An 18,840-nucleotide genomic window follows, 5' to 3' on the forward strand; every position below is an offset into this window, starting at 1 on the left:
CCCACCTGATATCAGGAATAATCGGAATTTATAAGGAGAGTGCTTTTGCCTCTATCTGCTTTAGGGGAAGAGACCAGAGAGACTCGGTACCTAGGGTTTGGGGTGATTGGGATAAAAGATTGTAAGCCCCTTCTTCTTTGTAAGAATATATGGAAGGGATGGTGAATCCTATGACAGGCCTTATGTTTCCGTCTGGCAAATCATTTAGACCACCCAGCACAGTGTAAAGGTAACTGAATATTAACCTCCACCCTTTTGGGAGTCCAGAAGAGATGAGAAGGTGGGAGGGGCCTGTCTACACCCTTGAAACCCAGATGAGTCCGCGACATGGTGGAATGCCCAGCCATACAGATACAGACCAATAGACAAATCGGTGATTCTATTTATTTCACATGCAGGAAATGTACAAACGCTGAGAAGGGAAAGATGGCTAAACTGCTACTGGGGTTTAGAATTGAGCTTGCTGAGGATCCTCCAGGAGTACCTGGGACGTTTTCCTGGAGACATTTCTAGCTTATTCTCCCCCCTTCAAAGCCGGAGTTATCTTTGTATCCCAGTTCTCCACCGTCCCTGCAACGGAAGGACCCTCAAACAGGAGAATTTACTCTGTGTTGGTTGTTTTTCTTTTTAAATAGCGCCTAACAAATAGCCTATACACAAGTGGGAGTTGAGGCTTTTCCTTTCTCCAGCCCGAAGTCAAAATGCTCTCTTAATACAGCTCCCCGAGGGGCGGAGAGAAGAAAAGGACATCAAAGCCAGTGCTCCCGCAGTTACCCAGAGCAGAGAATCGACAGCTCCTACAGGTATCAATACTCCGAGGCTGCCGCCCTCCAACTGCCGCTCTGGTCAGCTCTGGGCATACAGTTCTCTTTTCCAGCCGGACGCGGGCATAGGGTTGGTTACCAAGGACGCCACACGTTCTGCCCTTTGCCACTCTCTGCAGAGGCGCTGTTCCGATGGACTTCCGGCTGGGGACTCTCGGGAGGGTTGGTGGGGATAGCGGTGGGGGTTGCAGTAGGAAGGAGAAGCCTCTGTCTAGATGGCCGCAGGGTGCTGGCCGAGGGAGAAGATCCCCAAGGCTCCGCCGCCCCGGAGCTTCTGGAGAAGCCCGGGGACTGCGCCTCAGGGTTAGAAATTGGAGTGGTGCTGTCCGTGGTACTGAAGCCCTGGGTGCCTGCCTGGAGGCCGACGTGGGCGAGTTCTTGCAGCAGGTGGCAAGGCAGACTGTAGCTTGACTCAGAGCGCCGCAGAAATTGGCTCACCCCGTGGAGGCAGCTCCGAAAGCCTGCCTGGTACTCGGCGCTGGTGAACACTGGAGGAACACCTGAGGGAAGAGTGCAGGAATGAGATTCTAGAGCCTGAGAGGCCTGCTTCCCGGAGGTGCGGGCTTGCAGGAAGGAGGGAGGGAGGGAGAAGAGGAGAGCAGAGAAAATGAGAGAGGGGAGGAGTTTGAGGAATTTAGGGAGATGCCTACTGAATTCTCCTCGCGGGTACACCCAGCCTTGCTGTGCCCCTTTGACCCTCTACAGCCCGCCCCTGGCCTCTTGTCTCATACCCACCTTGAACAGAATTCTGCAGACTTTTCATGTATTTGACGCTCAATTCCAGGATATCTGCTTTCTCCAGTTTGCGCTTACGGATCTGCGAACAGACCGGGATCGAGAGGCAGAGACTTAGCTGGGGAACGTCCAGCCACTTCCCAGATCACGCTCAGACTCCCCGCAGCTGCAACGCCCGTGACTGGGCCTCATGCCTAACTTACCTGGTGCGAATAGTGTTTCTCCAGCAGCGTTTTCAGCTGCTCCAAGGATACATTGATCCTCGCTCTTCGCTTCTTTTCCATTAGTGGCTTGGATATCTGGGGAGACCGGAGAAGCCCTAGTTATTACGTTGTTGGGAAGCCTGGGTCCCTTTCCCCACCTCCCTTGGGATCATATGTCTCGACACCCCCAGATCCCAAAGACCTTTCGGAAGCTGCACACGGCCAGATTCCCTCGAGACGCTGAATCGGTGACCATCCTCTTCCTGGGCTCTATGCAGCGGCAATGGGATCCTCGCGACTAGCACAGGAATGCCCAGCCTTTATAGGGGGCCCTTATTTTACATGTCAATACCGCTCTCTGGTCCTGGCCCTCCGCCCCCCGTGAGGGGGGGGGCGCAATAGAGGGAGAGCGGGAGGAAGGAAAAGAGGGAGGGAAAGACCGTATGACAGGCTGGGACACTTAGCTGATTGGCGGCCAGCTGCCCACTGGCCGATTTGAAATAGGACTTTCTCCAGTGGGGAGGACTCAGTCTCCTTGGCCTTCCTCACGCCACCCCGTGACTCACTTGCTCATCTTTGCTAGGGAAGTCACCCTGGGAATCCACTCCAAGAAGCTAAAGGCTGGCTGGGGAGAGGGTAGCCTGAGGGGCTCGGGGCTCGTGGAAGCAGTTTGTCTCTCTGTGACCAGAGGCCCCTTTTCCAGCAAAGCGCGTCCTGCCGAACTTTGTCGGTGAAGGAATGGCCGTGGATAATGACTGTGACCGAAGAGCGCAGCCCCCGCGGAGCCGAGATGAAGATGCCAATAGAGGCCACGAATCAGTCCTTTCTCCCGAGGCTTCACGGTCCGGCCGCGCCCGCAACGCTGCATTAGTAACCCTAATGTCCTGACAATAAAGCAATTTTCTGCCTCTGGTAATTCAAAGCCCGGGAAAGGCCCAATTTCCCCGCTCCTAACTGAGACATAAAATAACATATGTCTCATTAAACCGTGCAAGGCCCGGACCTGCCGCCTGCAGGTGTCCTTACCCGGGAAGCTGGGGCCCAACACCCTCCCAGAACGCGGCCTCCCTGGGCAAAATATTCATAGGCTTCCGCTCCTGTCGCAAGCCTGAGAAAGACGTTTGTGGCAGCGTGAGGGAAATGGTTGGGCCTGCTGCCCAGGGCCTTGGAAATGAGGGAAATGTGGCCAACTTGCCTCCGGCGCTGTTAGGGGCTGTCCCAGTTGCCAGGGACAGTCTCCTCCCTCAGCCCTACCTCCTTACTTCCTGGAAGTTTCAACTAAAATCCCACCTTGTGCAAGCAGCTTTCCCCCAGTACTCCTTAATCTTCGTGCCTTCCCTCTGAGAATACCCACAATTTATCGCGTGTACGTGTATTCTTTGTACATGGTTCCTCTCATACTGTTTCCTCCATTAGATTGTGAGCAGGAACTCCCCCTTTTCTTTTTTGTAAACTTTTTTTAAAGTTTAGCACAGTGCCTGAAGTTTTTTAATAGATGCTAATTTATTAATTGACCACCGGAGTGCCATTATGGGCGTCTACACTATACAGACAGGTTAACCGCTGCGGGTACGCCCACGCCAGAAATCCTTCTCCCTCACTCCCAGCTCCACGTGTACGGGTGTACGGGTGGGTAGCAGGATGTGTGTGTGGTAGGCCCGGGATTTTTCTAGGGCTGGCTTCTTTAAAATGTCCCATGCACACTCTCTTGGGGATGAGTTCCTTTTAGGTCGCCCATTTTCTCTGAGCCCGTGGCAGCGGGTCCGGAGAGATTCCCCTCTAGACCGGGATCCATTCCTCAGGATAAGGGACCGAAGTAGGAGGCTCCAGAAGCTAACAAGCCTGGCTATTTTCTAAGTGTAGGGCCAGGGAGGAGGGTAGAAACTCGCTGAATTCACGGCCGAAAATTAGCAAGGGGTCTAAGGGTGGTGGGGGTAAGGAGCGATAACAGGCATGACTCCCATATCTCTCTGCCTCACTGAGCTTCCCTTGTCAGACTCTCAGGATCTGCTGACTGCGTATCGGTACCAGCGCGCGGACTCTGGTCTGCACCCCGGGGGGAACGAATGGGGGACACAATGACACATCTGTCTTCCTGGCTCTCAGTAGTTCCCATCTGAGGACGGCAGGCCCAGGAGAGCCCCTCTCTCTTTCTCAGTAATTTGTCCTCCCGTGATTGCTTTATTGTGCCTTTAGCTCCCCCTGTAACGAGGCCTTTCACACGGCTCAATGGAACCCGTTTTGCGATTTAAAAGACACCCCAGACCGCAAAGACAAAAGGATCAAATGCCCCAGCACAAGCCCACTTTCCTGAGAGCTCAAAATGAGGACACAGGAGGTAGCAGTTTGTATTCAAAACAAGCCACCCCTGCCCCCATCTCACTTCTCTCCACACCTTTGCGCTCAACCCTCCTCCCCCAGCTTGAGCCCCGCCCCTGGGTACCTATTTGGCCTGTGACGGATTCTATCATCACCTCCTGTTAGCTGAACAGAGACACTTATCAATCTTCATCTCCCCTCATTTCTAGAGCCACTCCCCCTTTCTCCCCTTTCCAAGGTTATTCTATGCGCTCCTCTGGCTCCAAGGAAGGTTTGCCTCATTCCTGCTACCCAGGGCAATATGTCCGCTCCGATTGCACTGGCCTACTTGTTGCTGCTAGTCCACAGTCCTCCATTCCTGCCTCCTTTGTCTTTGTCCTCTTCATCTGCTCATTTTAGAAACTCTAAGGCCCTTCAAGTCTTAGCTCCAGGGTCATCATCTAGAAGAGGCCTTGACTGGACCCTTGCTAATCTCTCTCTATATGGTATTATTAGGGGTATTTACTTATGTGAACATATTGTATCCCTCAAATGGTAGAATGTTTCTTTTCTTTTCAAACCCTTACCTTCCATCTTAGTATCAGTTCTAAGACAGAAGAACAGCAATCAGGGTTAAATGTCTTGCCCAGGATCACACAGCTATGACTTGTCTGATTACAGATTTGAACTTAGGTCCTGTCCACTCCAGACCTGGTGTATCCATATTAACTACCCCAGAAAGTTTCTTGATTCCCCACATTTTTTTAAACCCAAGTCTGGGATTTCACTGGGATAGGAAACTCCCCCCCCCAAAAGAAATTCCCTCTTCCAATTCGGACTGGCAACTTCTCTGCAATTTAGAGTTTCAGGGAATCACCCAGGGCACTGAGGGCAAATTGCCCCAGGATTGTCCAGCCAACGGTATGTGGCAGAGACAGAAATTTGAAACCAGATCCTCCTGATTGAGTATAGTTCTTTATACACTTAACCTACTAATATACACTTTATACACTTAACCTGCCTCTTCCTGGAGTATAGTGTGTATATACTTATTGATTTTTGAAAAGAGAGTAGTAGGTAACAATGCAGCCTCCAACAAGTAATCAAAACCCCCCACAGAACCTAACAATTTTCTTCTGGAATCCCACAATGATAAATAAGAGCAGGACGATTGGTTACTAAGCCTGTGGGAGCAGGGTTCAAGGAAACCTGGAAGCCCAGTAGGGAAATGGTGTATGTATACCCCCCCCAAAAAAAACTCTCTAGGAATATATTCCAAACTTTAAGAGATCCACAATTTCATCCTTGCTCTTATTCCCTCCTCCTGTGATGCTGAAACCCTTCTGCTCTTTGTTAGTCTAGTCATTATGAACTCCAGTTACCTAAAAGTAATATTAACCACAATTAATCATCCAGGTAAAGAGCCTCTCCTAAATTAGCTTGGATAGTCCATAAAGGGGACCTAGTGGATGCTGGAGAGCCAGGAAGATCTGAATTCAAATCCCACTTCAGACACAAAGGACAGGTGCTTCGGTTTCTGGCTCTGTAAAATGAGGATGATAATGGTACCTATTTAGCAAGACTTTGAGAAGCAAATGAAATAAGAGATGCATTATAAATATGCAAACATATTTTAGCTTGCTTACCACTTTCCCAAACTTAGAAATTCCAGGACTACCAACTCATCTGGATAATAGGAATAATTTAATAAAATCCTAGATTTTGAGCTAGAAGGGACCAAAGCCAGGCAGGTGAATTGGCTATTCCTCTTACTCCATTCTTCCCAGCCCTCTCTCCATGATCCAGGTGCACTTGCTGTCACCCATACAAGTCATTCTATCTCCAGCCTTTGTTTTTGTATTTCCTAGCAGTCAGAATTTGAATGCAGGATTTCTGCCTTCAAATCCAGGAATCTTTTCACCGTACCCCGAAGAAAATGAAAACACCATTATCAAGCTCTTGCTATGTGCAAGACCCTGAGCTCAGCACAAAATGATAGTCTCTGCCCTCAGGAAGCTTGTTTTCTAATGGAGGAAAGATATACGTGTCCCAAAAGTCCTCGTACACTTTTAAGCTCTATATAAACTTAAAAACACTTTGTATATATGTTATGTATTTATAATATACATATAAACATAATACATACCAAGTAGATAAAAGATAGCCTTAGAAAGAAGGCGGCAGCGGAGAGGAAGGGATTACCTGGAAAGGTCTCCAGCCAACAGGTGGCTTTTGGACTGAGTCTTTAAGGAAGCAACTAAGAAAGGTCAAAAGGCGGAAGTGAGAAGGAAGAGCATTCCTGTCAAGGATGGGGCCTGGCAACATGCCTCTTCCGTGCATTACCTGCCCCTGAGTATATACCCATTGGATTAGACTAGGTATTGAGAAATTCAGGATCGAATGAGGGGGCACCAATCCACGCATCTCTGGTTTCTCCAGCCTGCCACCACGGTGTTAGCTCCTCCCCACCCCACCTGGCCAGGCCAGAGAGAACTTGACTAGGAAGAGCAGGGGAGGAAATGGCCCAACCACGAAGAGGCCGCAGGGAGTGTGGGGTGGGAGACTTGAAGCAGAGATCCGAGGCCAGCTCGCGCATCTGGGACTTCGCAGGGATCCCCAACTTGCCCCCTCCTCCCAGGCCCTCCCTGCTTGGTCGTGTCGGGATATTGATGGGGCCTGTCTACCCCTGGGGCCCCTTCTCCCTGCAGGCCTTCTCAAGGCAGGACTGCACCTCACAGCGTGGAAAATCGCGGCACCGCCCTCCGGCCTTTCAGCCCCGCCGGCTGCTCCCCGCGCCTCCCTCCCATTCTCCCCTGGGGGCCCCTGAGCCCCGGCCAAGGGGCCTGGCCGGGTCGGACCGGGCCAGGGAAATGAGCCTGAGCGGGGAGAGCTGGGCCTAAGCAGGTAGCGGGCAAGGAGGAGGCCCCAGGCACGTGTCCAGCCGCTTTGATGAGCCGGGTCGCACTCCAGGCCCCGGAGAATTTCTATGGACTAGGCGCAAAGTTGTTCAAGCCTTTGTGGCCGCGGCCCGAGACAAAAGAGTCTGCGGGCGGGCGGGCTCGAGGGCCGGCGGCACAAAGGACTGCCCGGATTAACAGGACACTGGGGGTAGCCGAGTGTTAAGAAGCCGCCCCTAAAAGGGGCCCGGGCAAGGGGAGGAGGGGGTTGGGAATGGGGGTGGGAAAGGCTCCTTTGTGTGGTGTCCACAAAGGCAGTCTCAGCCTTCGGCCTTTGTGGTCAAACACGAGGCGCCTGACGTAGGCCAGGGGTTTGAATTGCTAAACATCTGGACTGCCGAGAGGCCCGCACCCCCACACCTCCTCTCAGCCCTCCTGCTGTTGGGGAAGAGGCTGCGGCGAGCTGCTATGAAACCCCTAGCCTTGCGCTCCTCCTCTTCGAACCCGGGGGGGGGGGGGTGGGGTGGGGGGGTGGGAAGGCGTGGGACTATTTCCTTGGCTGCTCCCCTCTCCCCATTCTGAAAGTTAAGAGGAAAGGCTGCTCCTCCCTTTCCCTTCCCTCTAAGGCCAAGAGAGGATGGTGCAGGGGGTAATTTGTCCTCTAATTACAGCTCGCTCCCCATAAACCTCTAGGGGTCCAATGGAGCTTTCAGGCTCAGGGCCCATTAGCAACCGAATGGTCCTTGTTAAGCGCCTCTCTCAGCACAGCAGGGGCTTGAGGGCCCAGGGGCAATTCAGTCACGAGGCCTTTGAGGGCGGGGGTGGGGTGGTGGAGCAGGGAAGGGCACTCCTCTAACCCCCATTCCAGAATTAGTGCTCCCATAAAGTGGCCCCTAGCTATGGCATTTCGCCACACCTCCGGGGAGTCAAACCTCCCTCGCGTCCCGCCCCCAAACACCCCCCTCCATCCCCAACAAGAACTAGGCAAAAGGTGAGTGAAAGCCTTTTTCAGTCCAATTCCATAGATTTGCACGAGGTTCGGAGGAGGCAGCCTGGAGCCCTGCCACGTGCTACCTATGTCATTAACTTGCATTAAATCACCCAACCTCTTCATCTTTAAAGAGGAGTTAAGCTAGATGGTTGTTGGGTACTCTTCTGACTCTTGAGTAGATTCTTCGTGTGTGCTTCAACGATCAGAGGGAAAATCTAAAATACACTCCGTACTCAAGAAGTTTATATGCTACTAGAGCTCTTTCTCCAGCACCAACTATCCAGGTTTCCAGCACTCTTTCTTTACACCGAACATCGTCTTTTTTTTCTTTTTTCTTACATAGTCTTTTTTCCTTCTAGTCTTCCTTCCTAAAGCTTCTTTTTCTCTTTCCTTCCTCCTCTTCCTCCTCCTCCTCCTCCTCCTCTCTCTCTCTCCTTCCTTCCTTCCTTCCTTCCTTCCTTCCTTCCTTCCTTCCTTCCTTCCTTCCTTCCTTCCTTCCTTCCTTCCTTCCTTTCTTTCTTTCTTTCTTTCTTTCTTTCTTTCTTTCTTTCTTTCTTTCTTTCTTTCTTTCTTTCTTTCTTTCTTTCTTTCTTTCTTTCTTTCTTTCTTTCTTTCTTTCTTTCTTTCTTTCTTTCTTTCTTTCTTTCTTTCTTTCTTCTCTCTCTTCCTCCTCCTCCCCCCCTCTACCCTGCCCCACCTTCCATCTTAGAATCAATTCTGTGTAGTATTGGTTCTAAGGCAAATAAATAAATAAATAAATAAGGGATAGATAATGAGGATTAAGTGACTTATTCAGGGTCACCCACCTAAAAAGTGTCTGAGGCCACATTGGAACCCAGTGCCTCTAGTCTCTGGGTCTGGCTCTCAATCCACTGGGCCTCCTAGTTGCCTGCCTTCCGGTGTCCTCTTCCTGCCCCCCCCCCCCCCCAGCTTTTCTATGTAATATTTAATACCACCAGCCTTTCCTCTAAGCTCTTTGAGAGACAGGAAAGAAAAGGCTTCCCCCTGCACTAGGCCTCTTGCTTCCCCTGGTCCCCACTGGAGCAGTGTTGGTTCATGTGGGTGGTAAAGTCACTTTTAAACGGTGGAAAATTGACCGAAAAATGTCACTAATGCGCAATGTTCTGCTCTGGCTGCAGGAGGCAAGCCCCTGGCCTCTGCTGCTTCAGGACTATTCTCTTCAGCTTCACGCTCCAAGCCCTGGTCTACTTAATGTGCCTGCCATGTATTCCCTGCCTTCCCCCTCCCTCCTCCCCTTTACCTCCCCATCCAGACCTGCAGCCTGGGACCCTTAGAGACTTGCTGGGCAGGTTGGCCCAGCCAACCCATCTTGACAAAACCCTGGGTCTTTCTTTGGCAGAAGGTTCAGTTCTCCAAACCCAGCCCCCATCTACAATTTTTGTTCTCCCTCTCAATGCTCAGGCTAGGAAGAAGGTCTAACTTGGGCCCTAGGTATGACTTTCCCTTTTCCACTAAAGCTACTTCTCTTTTCCCATACTCCTCTTGTCTTTGCTGCCCACAGCCTTCTGGAAATATGATGCCTTCATTAATAATATACACCTCCTGTCTTTCCTTCCCTTAGCTTTTTAGTGAGCTCTGAGCACACTTCCTTTGAAATAAATTAGGATAAAGATATTAAAGAAAGGAGCCAGCATGCAGAAATATGAATAACGCTAGAAAATGACCTGGTTGCCAGATGATGTATTTTTAGGTTTTTGGTGAGAAGTGTTGCTGCTAACACATTCGGAAACTTAATTAATGGACTTTTAAAAAATGTTTTTTTTAGTTGAAAAACTGAAATAAAGTTCCTGGAACTTTTCTATGGAATTTTTTTAACCCTCATCTTCTACCTTACAATCAATACTGTGTATTGGTTCCAAGGCAGAAGAGTAGTAAGGGCTAGGCAATGGGGGTTAAGTGACTTGCCCAGGGTCACACAGCTAGGAAGTTTCTGAGGCCAGATTTGAACCTAGAACCTCCTGTCTTTGGGCCTGGCTATCCATCCACTGACTTACCCAGATGTCCCCTTTTCTATGGAATTCTAATGGTCATTCCCACTTCCCTTCACACTGTGACTTGGATGGGACTGTAGAAATTGGCAACCAGTCATTTTGGTCCCTTTTCTAGGTCAACAGCTTCCTAACCATTGATGTGTGCATTTCTAAAATGCTCATTTGTGGGTAAAATGATTTTAAAAGAATTCAGAGTTAGACAAAATCTCTAATTCTAGAGCCTTCCCTTTGCCTTTGGAGAGGTCTATCTTCCCTTCCCTAATTTTGGGCTCTAGGATACTTATTTCTGGTGCTGGGAACAAGGCAGCTTCCTCTTTTCCCAGTTTCAGGAAGCTGTTAGATTCCTGCAGAGGGGTCCACTTATGTGCAAAGACCCTGGGGCAATTATTTTAGGAGGCAGGTGTGAAAGTTGTAACAGGCCACATCCTCCCCCACTACTCAGCTTGAGTGTGAGAGCAGAGAAGGTCAGAGACCCTGACTGTAGGGAAGTAGAGTGATAAACTTAGACATGGCTGCTTATGCAACCTCTAATGTAGGTTGCCTGATGTTTTTCATCTTTTATATTGTGATCCCAGAGTGAGATAGGAAATAGAACACATTTGACGCAGAGAACCTTTGGGGAAACTTGCCCTTTTCTTATTTAAGAGAGAAAAATAATCTTGATGTTACCCTTATTGTTTTTAAGGAAGAAAACTGATGTCAGTTGTAGCTTTTTACTTATTTATCTTTGTTACATTTTGAGATCTGAGTTGTCTTCCTTCTTCCTTCCCAATCCCACATTAGAGAAGGAAAACATTGTATACAAATGCATAAGGGAAGCATATAATGTATACTCCCCCACATCAGTTCTTTCTTTAGAGATGAATAGCATCTTCCTTCCTGAGTCCTTCATAGTTTATAGGAATGATCATATTACTCAAGCTGGCTTAGTCATTCACAATTATTCTTCCAACATTATTGCTGTTGCTGTATACAAAGCTCTATTGGTTCTGACAATTGCACTCTGCATTATTTCATGCAAGACTTACTATGTTTTTCTAAAACTACTGATCATTTCTTATGACAGTTGTATTCCATCATAATCATATACCAGTTTTTTGAAAATGCTCTGAAAGGTGGTGGACTATTGAAGTGGTCACTACATATAATGTTAGTCTTGATGGATGTTGTTGTAGTTTTGAGACCCTGTTCCTTCCCCCTACCCCACTTTTAAATGCTTCATTATAGAGGTTGGCTCTTGAGAAGAGAGAAGGGAAAAATAGGAAACAGGAACAAAGGAAATAAAGATGATAAAAATAGATCATTCAAAATAAAATGTTGATTGTGGGATGATCACATGTAATTGACTTTGCCATTAAAAGCAGTGCAGTGATCCAGGACAATCCCTAGGGACTGATGAGAAAGAACGCTATCCACTTTGAGAGAAAGAATGGTTGGAGAAGAAATCCAGAAGAAAAAAAGATTTATCACTTGTTTATATGGGTATATGATTTGAGGTTTTGGTATTAAAAGATTACTCTGTTACAAAAATGAATAATTTAGAAATAGGCACTGAATGATAATACATGTATAGCCTAGTAGAATTGTTTGTCACCTCTGGGAGGAGGGAGGAAAGGAAGGAGGGAAAGAACATGAATCATGGAATCATGGAAAAACATTTTTGAAAAAATGAAATAATTTTATATTTAAAATAAAACAAAATGCAGAGAATTAACTGTTAAACAATATCTATATTTGGGGGCAGCTGAGTGGCTCAGTGGATTGAGAACCAGGCCTACAGACAGGAGGTCCTAGGTTCAAATCTGACCTCAGATACTTCCTAGCTATGTATCCCTAGGCAAGTCACTTATTCCTTATTGCCCAATCCCTACTGCTCTTCTACCTTAGAATCAACCCTTAGTATTATTGAATCTAAGACAGAAGATAAGGGTTTAAAAATAAAGAATATCTACATTTTAATCACATAATTAGTCTACATAGACTGAAAAGTGAGAAAGTTAGACTTGGGTGTGCTCCAAGATCTCTTTCAGCTCTAATTCTATGATCCTATGATTTTATGAGCTTGAGTCAGGAAACCTGGGTTTGAATGCTAGCTGTCATGCATTATTTTTTTGAGTCTCAGTTTTTTTATTTGCAAAATGGACATAATAATGACCATTTTTGTGAGGATCAGGTGAGATAATGGGAGGATTATCAGTCCTCTTTCCACTCGTGACCTTAAATTTACTATGTATTGTAAACCTTAAAATTCCTTAGACTTATAAATGTTGGAAATTTCAAATTTCCAACATTTATAAGTCTAAGGAATTTTAAGGTTTACAGTATATATGTAGTATTTACTTGTCAGTGTACACTTGGTGTTCCTTCCCCCATTACTCCCACCCCCAATAGACTGTAATCTCCCTGAGATTGAAGAACTCTTATTTTTTTTGTGACGGGCATTTGGTAGCCACTTAATAAATGTTTGTTGAATTGAAAGTAAAGTCATTCGTAAGCCTTAAAGTGCTATATAAATGTCAGCTATTATAATGCATTTTAGTGACCATTTTGTTCCTCTGTTGTACTCTTGTCCTTTGTAAGTAAAAAAAGAAATTTCAGAGAAAGTTGAACCAAGAAGAGAAAGGGGAATCAAAGTCTGTTGGCCCCTGGCAATATTCTTAGCCCTACCATCACAATGATCTCTTAGGGCATAGGGGTGTCATCCAGTCAAGGGTGATTAAACGAAAGTTAACTGGTGGGCTCTTTGCTGTCCATCAGTGATATTATTCCCCCAGTGCTCAAGAATTCATCCTTTGCAGATATATTTCAAAGAGGAATTAAGTGATTCCTAGGAGTAATTAACTTTTGGGATACAGCAAATGCGCTTAAATAACTCAGTCAATTGTCTCCAGATGGGTCTAGAGAGGCCACAGTTGTTTAAATCTCTTTAGTTTGGTTTGGACTACAAACGAGTTTGACAGTCAAAGGACCCTTGAGGAAACACAATGGGGTTGGGCCCTGCAGTAAGTAAGTGCCGGAATACTGCACGGGCTTTGCTGGAGTTGGAAAGAGTGCATTGAGAAAGAACCCCATTGTCCCAGGCTTTTGTATCTATCTCCAGCTGGCTCTAATCTCTAAATATTTACCCGGGACCCCTTTGTTCAGCTGGAACTTATGCACTTTGGGCTGAAGCACTTATAAATTCCGCATCATTTACACAGTTTTCTAGATGAGGGACTGGCATTCACTGAAGGCAAAATAGAAGAAAAAAGGAGAAAGAGCTACATTTTAGAGAAAACAGGATTCCCTGGAAATCCTGCAATCACACCCAACTGGCCCCGCCCTAGAGAGGTTATACAATACAAACAAGGAGCATGGCTTTCAGATGGAAACAATATCTGGGTAAAAGAGGCTGAATAACTCCTAGTTGAAGGAAGAAATCTTCCTAAAGAGAAAGGGCTTTTTAAAGGCTGAAGTATCTTCGGCAATAGTTTAAATGAGGCTGATTTGCCCTTTGTTAACTATGATCCAATTTAGGGGTTTGAGATGTATCCCTAAAGAAGCCGTGCCCACTACTTAGTTATCTTGAGCACTGTATAATTCTGTAATGATCAATATTGGCTTCAAAGAAGAGAAAAATAGACCTTACTTCTTTCCTGGACAGGTGGAGGAATACAGGTGTGGAATCCTATATATGCTATTAGACAAAGTAAAAATGATTTGCTTAACTAAAAAACAAATCTTTGTTTCAATTAGAAGGCTTATGGGATAAAGGAGAGAAGGGGTATATTCAGAAATGAATATGATGTGGAAAAAAAAGCAATCAAAGTCTTATACAGTTCTAAGGCAGAAGAGTGGTAAGGGCTAGGAAATGGGGTTAAGTGACTTGCCCAGGGTCATACAGCTAGGATTTGAACCCAAGATCTCCCATCTCTAGGCCTGACTCTCAATATACTGAGTCACCTAGCTGCCCTCTTAATTTTGTTTTAATTCAATAACTTTGAATTTATATTCTAGGAGGTTAAATCTAAGCTAACTCTCTTGGGTGCTAAATGAAAAAAAAAAAAAATAAGTCACTAGGAGTCAGGGGACCTGGGTTTGAATCGATTAATCTCTACCCGTGTGAAACCTTCAAGCCTTCATCATTTAATTTTTCTTCCTTTGTACCATAGATTGGATCAGAAGAGCTCTAAGGTTTCTTCTAGGTCTAAATCTATGAATGCCTAACTCATTACATACAAGCAAAAATAGACAGTGAATCAATTTTATTCAGCTCAGTTTACAATAGGGAGAGACCTTTTAAAGAAAAAAAAAGTCAATTTGTAAAAGTTGTGCTGAATCTGTTTAAAGTCCAAGACAAATCCCTTTAACGCAGGAAAGCACAGATTCAGCAGAGGAATGTTGACTGCAACTGGACTGGGAGGTAGGTGTTAAAGGTTTATTCCTGCATGAGAAAGGAATCTCTTTTCTGAGCCTTTTTACTCCTAGGCAGCAGTTCCCAGAACATAACATTCAGATTCAAATGAAAAAGAAAAGTGATATTGTTCCTCCCCCAACCTCCCAATACTGTACAATTAGTGATTTGCTTTTCTCCAACATTTTCCTCAGTCTTTTCCCTATCACCCCAATAAAATTTCTCAAAAAAAAAAAGTTTGTTCAAACTATTTAGGGAAACATAGATTAAGTACTTATCAAAGCCCTGAGGACACAAAGTCAAAAGTGAGTCAATTTCTACCCTGGAGGAACCACAAACTAGCTGGTGGAGGAGACAGCACCTATGATATTTTGGGGATACTAAAAGTTAGGTAGCTAGTTGACACAGTGGACAGAGTTCTGGGACTGGAGTCAGGAAGACTCGTCTTCCTGTTAGTTAAATTTTGTCTCATGCATTCTAGCTTTGTGGTCCTGGGCAAGTCAGTTAACCCTGTTGGCTTCAGTTTCCTCATCTGTAAAACGAGCTGGAGAAGGAAATGGAAAATCACTCCTGTACCTTTGCCAAGAAAACTTCAAATGGGGTTACAAAGAGTTGGACATATCTGAAAACAAATTAACAACAACAATAGCTGGGTGGGGGTGGATCAGGATAGGCTCCATATAGAAGACAGCACTTCAACTGAGTTAGGATATGGAATGGACCTGTGACTTCATTGGTCTAAGGAACTTCTTTTAGGAGGCAAGTTGGCACCATCTCTATCTTTGGAAGCCTCAGAAGTTTGCTTAGAGCACTAAAAAGTTGAGAGACTTGCACAGAGTGATAAAATCACTTTGGATTGGAACACAGAGGTCTTCCTTTCTGTGAGGTCAGTTTTGAATCTCCTAGGTCACTGCCTCTCCAGCTGAGTTAAAATAGGCTTGTTACATCTAAGACCATAAAATGTATTTAGATGTAAAATGGTCACACCATTTAAAAAAATTCCATCATACAATCCACAAACAGTAAATGAATGAAAAAAAATTAAGTTCTTTCTAAGGGCCAGGCACTGAATAGTTTTATTTTTAGCCAGCAGACAAATATTAGTTCTCTCTCTCTCTCTCCCTCTCCCTCTCCCTCTCCCTTTCTCTCTCTCTCTCTCTCTCTCTCTCTCTCTCTCTCTCTCTCTCTCTCTCTCTCTCTCTCTTCTCTCTCTCTCCCCTCCCTCTCCCTCCCTCCCTCCCTCCCTCCCTCCCTCTCTCTCTCTCTCTCTCTCTCTCTCTCTCTCTCTCTCTCTCTCTCGTTAAAAGAAAACTTTGCTTTTCTTAGACTCTGCCTCTTCCAGATGTTTTCTCTTCCTTGTTTCCTTCTTTAGAGGGGATTATAAAGCTACTGTGCCTGAGAGAATTTGAGAGAGACAGCAGTTTCTGCCCAGAATCTAATTGTTTCATTTGAATAACTTTTTATTCCACAGGTTCACTGGCCAGAACAACTCCTGGGGAGAACACCACAGAGAGAAAGAAAGCATTCAGTACAGATGCAAATTAGCAAATGCAAATGATGGATTTGCCTGGACTTGCAGTTTAGGAGTGGGACTTGGATTCTGAAACTGATCCTGGTCAGTGCTGATGGAACAGCCCATGAGCTCCCTCTAGTGTTCAGCACTGCATCCAGATTTAAAAGGGAAAGTCATTTGGGCAGGTCCTAGGAGGAGTCTATATAGTAAAGTATTTCGTTCATTACAGTCCAGAGATGGATGGAAATTTTATTTTATTTAAGTTTATTTGCTTAATTAATTAATTTAGAATATTTTTCCATGGTTACAAAATTCATGTTCTTTCCCTCCCTTCCTCCCACCCCTCTCCCATAGTCAACGAATAATTCCACTGGGTTTTACATGTGTCATTGTGGATGGAAATTTTAGATTTAGATAAAAGAAAGAACTTTTAGATGAGTTTGGACACACTGGTCATAATCTTGAAAATAGATAAATTTTAATTATTTTTTTTCCAGAGAAAGAAAGTCAGTTTATGAAACTCAATATTCAGAAATCTTTTTAATGCTGAAGGGAAATACCCTGAGACTTCAAAGTCTAGATTTTGCAAGAGGAATTCAAACTACCCTCTTGGGTGTCAGATAGAAATACTACAGGGTTATTATTGAAAGCGTATTATTCTTCATAGCCTGATAGGATGTAGAGCTGCAAAGAATGTTATAGGCCACAAGATGGTGCAGTGGGTAGTGAGCTGTACCGCAAATAAGGAAGAAATGAGTTCAAATCCGATCTTACTTAACCATCCAATATCTCTTCTTCCTCCTCTGTTCCTTCTCTTCTAGCTCTAAAATTTATGATGAGTTCAACCTTCTAAGAGAAGTGGGGGCAGACTCCTAGAAAAGTGACTTGCCTAAGTTTACCCAGGTAGTAGGTAGGAGAACTGGGAAATTGCTTCTAGTCTCTATAAACCTAGTTCTCGTTCCATATCACACTTCCAGTATGAAAAAGGACCAGAAAAGGTCCCAGAACTAGAAATGGAAGAGACCTTAAGAGGTCCATGTAAACTAATCCCTTCATTTTACAGAGGGAGAAACTGAGGTTCAGAGATGAATGGACTTGCCCAAGAGAATTCAGACTTTTTCTTCCACTACTGCATGATGTAGTATCTCAAATCAAAGCCCCTTTAGATGAAATCAAGTAATTATTTCATAAATTATATGGCAGAAATTGGTTATCCACATGAAATGTATAAGAATAAATCTATAATATCCTGATTCCAATTCAAAATTTATTTACAGGGTGGCAGGGTATGGTCACTTAGAAATCAGAAGATTTGAGTTCAAATCCCTGATCTGTCACCTATGCCATTTAGATTCTCTGGGTCCAAGTTTCTTCATCTGGAAAATTAAAATGTGGAAACCTGGCTCTAAGGAATAATCAGAATATGCACCTTCCTCTTTTCATTGGAGAAGTAGTGAATTATAGATATGGAACCCAGAATATTCTGTTGGCTAATTGAGGAGAATTGCTTCCTACCCCAATTTTGTTCTTTATTACAAGAGTAATTCTTTGGTTGGGATGGGAAGGAGGAGTATTTGGAGATAATGATGATCTAAAAGCAGGAAGACATTCAACAAAAATGATTTTTTTCTTGGTTTTATATTTGTTTTTATCAGTCTTGATGTTGAAATGTGGAGATAGACAGAGCTAGGAGTTAGTAAGACCTAGTTTCAAATTCAGCCTCAAACACGAGCTGTGTGAACATGGGCAAATCACTTAACCCTATTTGCCTTTTTCCTCAGATGTAAAATGAACTTGAGAAAGAAATAGTAAATCCTTCCAGTAATTTTTGTCAAGAAAACCCCAAATGAAGTCAAGAAGAGTTGGACGCAGCTGAAGAACGACACTATTTAAAATACAATTATTCATTCTTGATTTTGTCCAACACAGACTTTTCACTTCCAGGATACATTGTGATATTTTGCCAGAAAAGCCCAAGGTATTTTTAACTTGATATTTTCTTCTCTGTTATTCCTGCTCCTTTCCGAAGAAACTACGGGGTTAAAAGAGTTGAGCCTGGAGGGATGCCCTGATTTTCCATATCCTAGAGAAGTTTCTCCTTGACCCGCCCACTTCCTCCCCAGATACCTTTGAGCAGTCTTCCTTTCCCTTTATCCCTTTAGGCCTGCCAGTTCCGTGCCCCAGGCTCCAAAATTACTTCTTCCCTAACCTATCAAAACCCTAAGGAACTGTCCTCATTTGGAATCAAACTAATCCACACTGAAGTGGGAATGACAAATCTTTGGCTTAATGTGTTAACTCTACTAGATTGTATTTGCATTTTAAAAGGAGCCTGGGACTCCAAACTAAAAGATCCCTAATCCATGAATTTCAGCTGTTTAGGGGTAATAATCTCTGGCTTCTTTAATTTACTCTTATCTGGAAGACCCCCTGTTAGATTTTGAGATATGGAGAATTTCTTCTAAGGGCTTAGTCATCTCTGGACAATTCTGGTGATGGAGTTTGAGGGTTGGCATGAGCAGGTTTCATATTTGGAAATGTAGTGTTTGGGGTTTTGGAACCGGAGTCAGGAAAATTTGGATTTGAATCCCTTTTTCAGACACTTGCAACCTGGATGACTCACCTCCTCAGGTGTCCCTCACTCCCCATTTTAGTTGCTCCTCCCCCCCCCCCCCATCAGGGATGCTCTTGTTCCCACATCAACCTTTTGTGATCTTTACCTTCCTTTAAAGGGCAGCTGAGAGGCAATGATGCTCATCACCTCACTTCCTCACTTACAGACTATGGCAATAGCCTTTAAATTGGTCTCCTAGCCTTAGCTATCTCCCCTGCCTCAATCCATCCTTCTTCCACCTGCCAAAATGTTTTTCTTAAAACAAAGAGGCTTGGCTGTCATTTCCCTACTTAATCTCCAGTGGCTTCCTATTGCTTCCAGGGTCAACTCTGTGATTCTCTGTTTGGCATTTACGGTTTT

The 18,840-nt window shown here is 45.1% G+C and overlaps 1 protein-coding gene across 1 annotated transcript; it reads right to left on the bottom strand.

Moving 5' to 3' along the window:
• Positions 1 to 370: 370 nt before the first annotated feature.
• Positions 371 to 3,251, bottom strand: HES3 (hes family bHLH transcription factor 3). Its single transcript, XM_056795925.1, has 4 exons — positions 1,965 to 3,251; positions 1,763 to 1,858; positions 1,560 to 1,641; positions 371 to 1,324 (listed from the first exon to the last, which is right to left on the bottom strand). Exons 1-4 carry the CDS (start codon positions 2,016 to 2,018, stop codon positions 900 to 902), a joined length of 657 nt encoding a protein of 218 aa, XP_056651903.1. The 5' UTR covers positions 2,019 to 3,251; the 3' UTR covers positions 371 to 899.
• Positions 3,252 to 18,840: the final 15,589 nt, after the last annotated feature.

The sequence above is a fragment of the Monodelphis domestica genome, chromosome 4 (genome assembly GCF_027887165.1).
Source record: "Monodelphis domestica isolate mMonDom1 chromosome 4, mMonDom1.pri, whole genome shotgun sequence".
Classification (NCBI taxonomy): domain Eukaryota; kingdom Metazoa; phylum Chordata; class Mammalia; order Didelphimorphia; family Didelphidae; genus Monodelphis; species Monodelphis domestica.

Bases quoted from the DNA above. Each gene is read 5' to 3' on its own strand.
- HES3 (XM_056795925.1), bottom strand. From the start codon at position 2,018: ATGGTCACCGATTCAGCGTCTCGAGGGAATCTGGCCGTGTGCAGCTTC. The intron at 1,642-1,762 runs GTAAGTTAGGCA...GTCTGTTCGCAG, and splicing joins AGAAACACTATTCGCACCAG to ATCCGTAAGCGCAAACTGGA. The intron at 1,325-1,559 runs GTGGGTATGAGA...CTCTTCCCTCAG, and splicing joins TCTGCAGAATTCTGTTCAAG to GTGTTCCTCCAGTGTTCACC.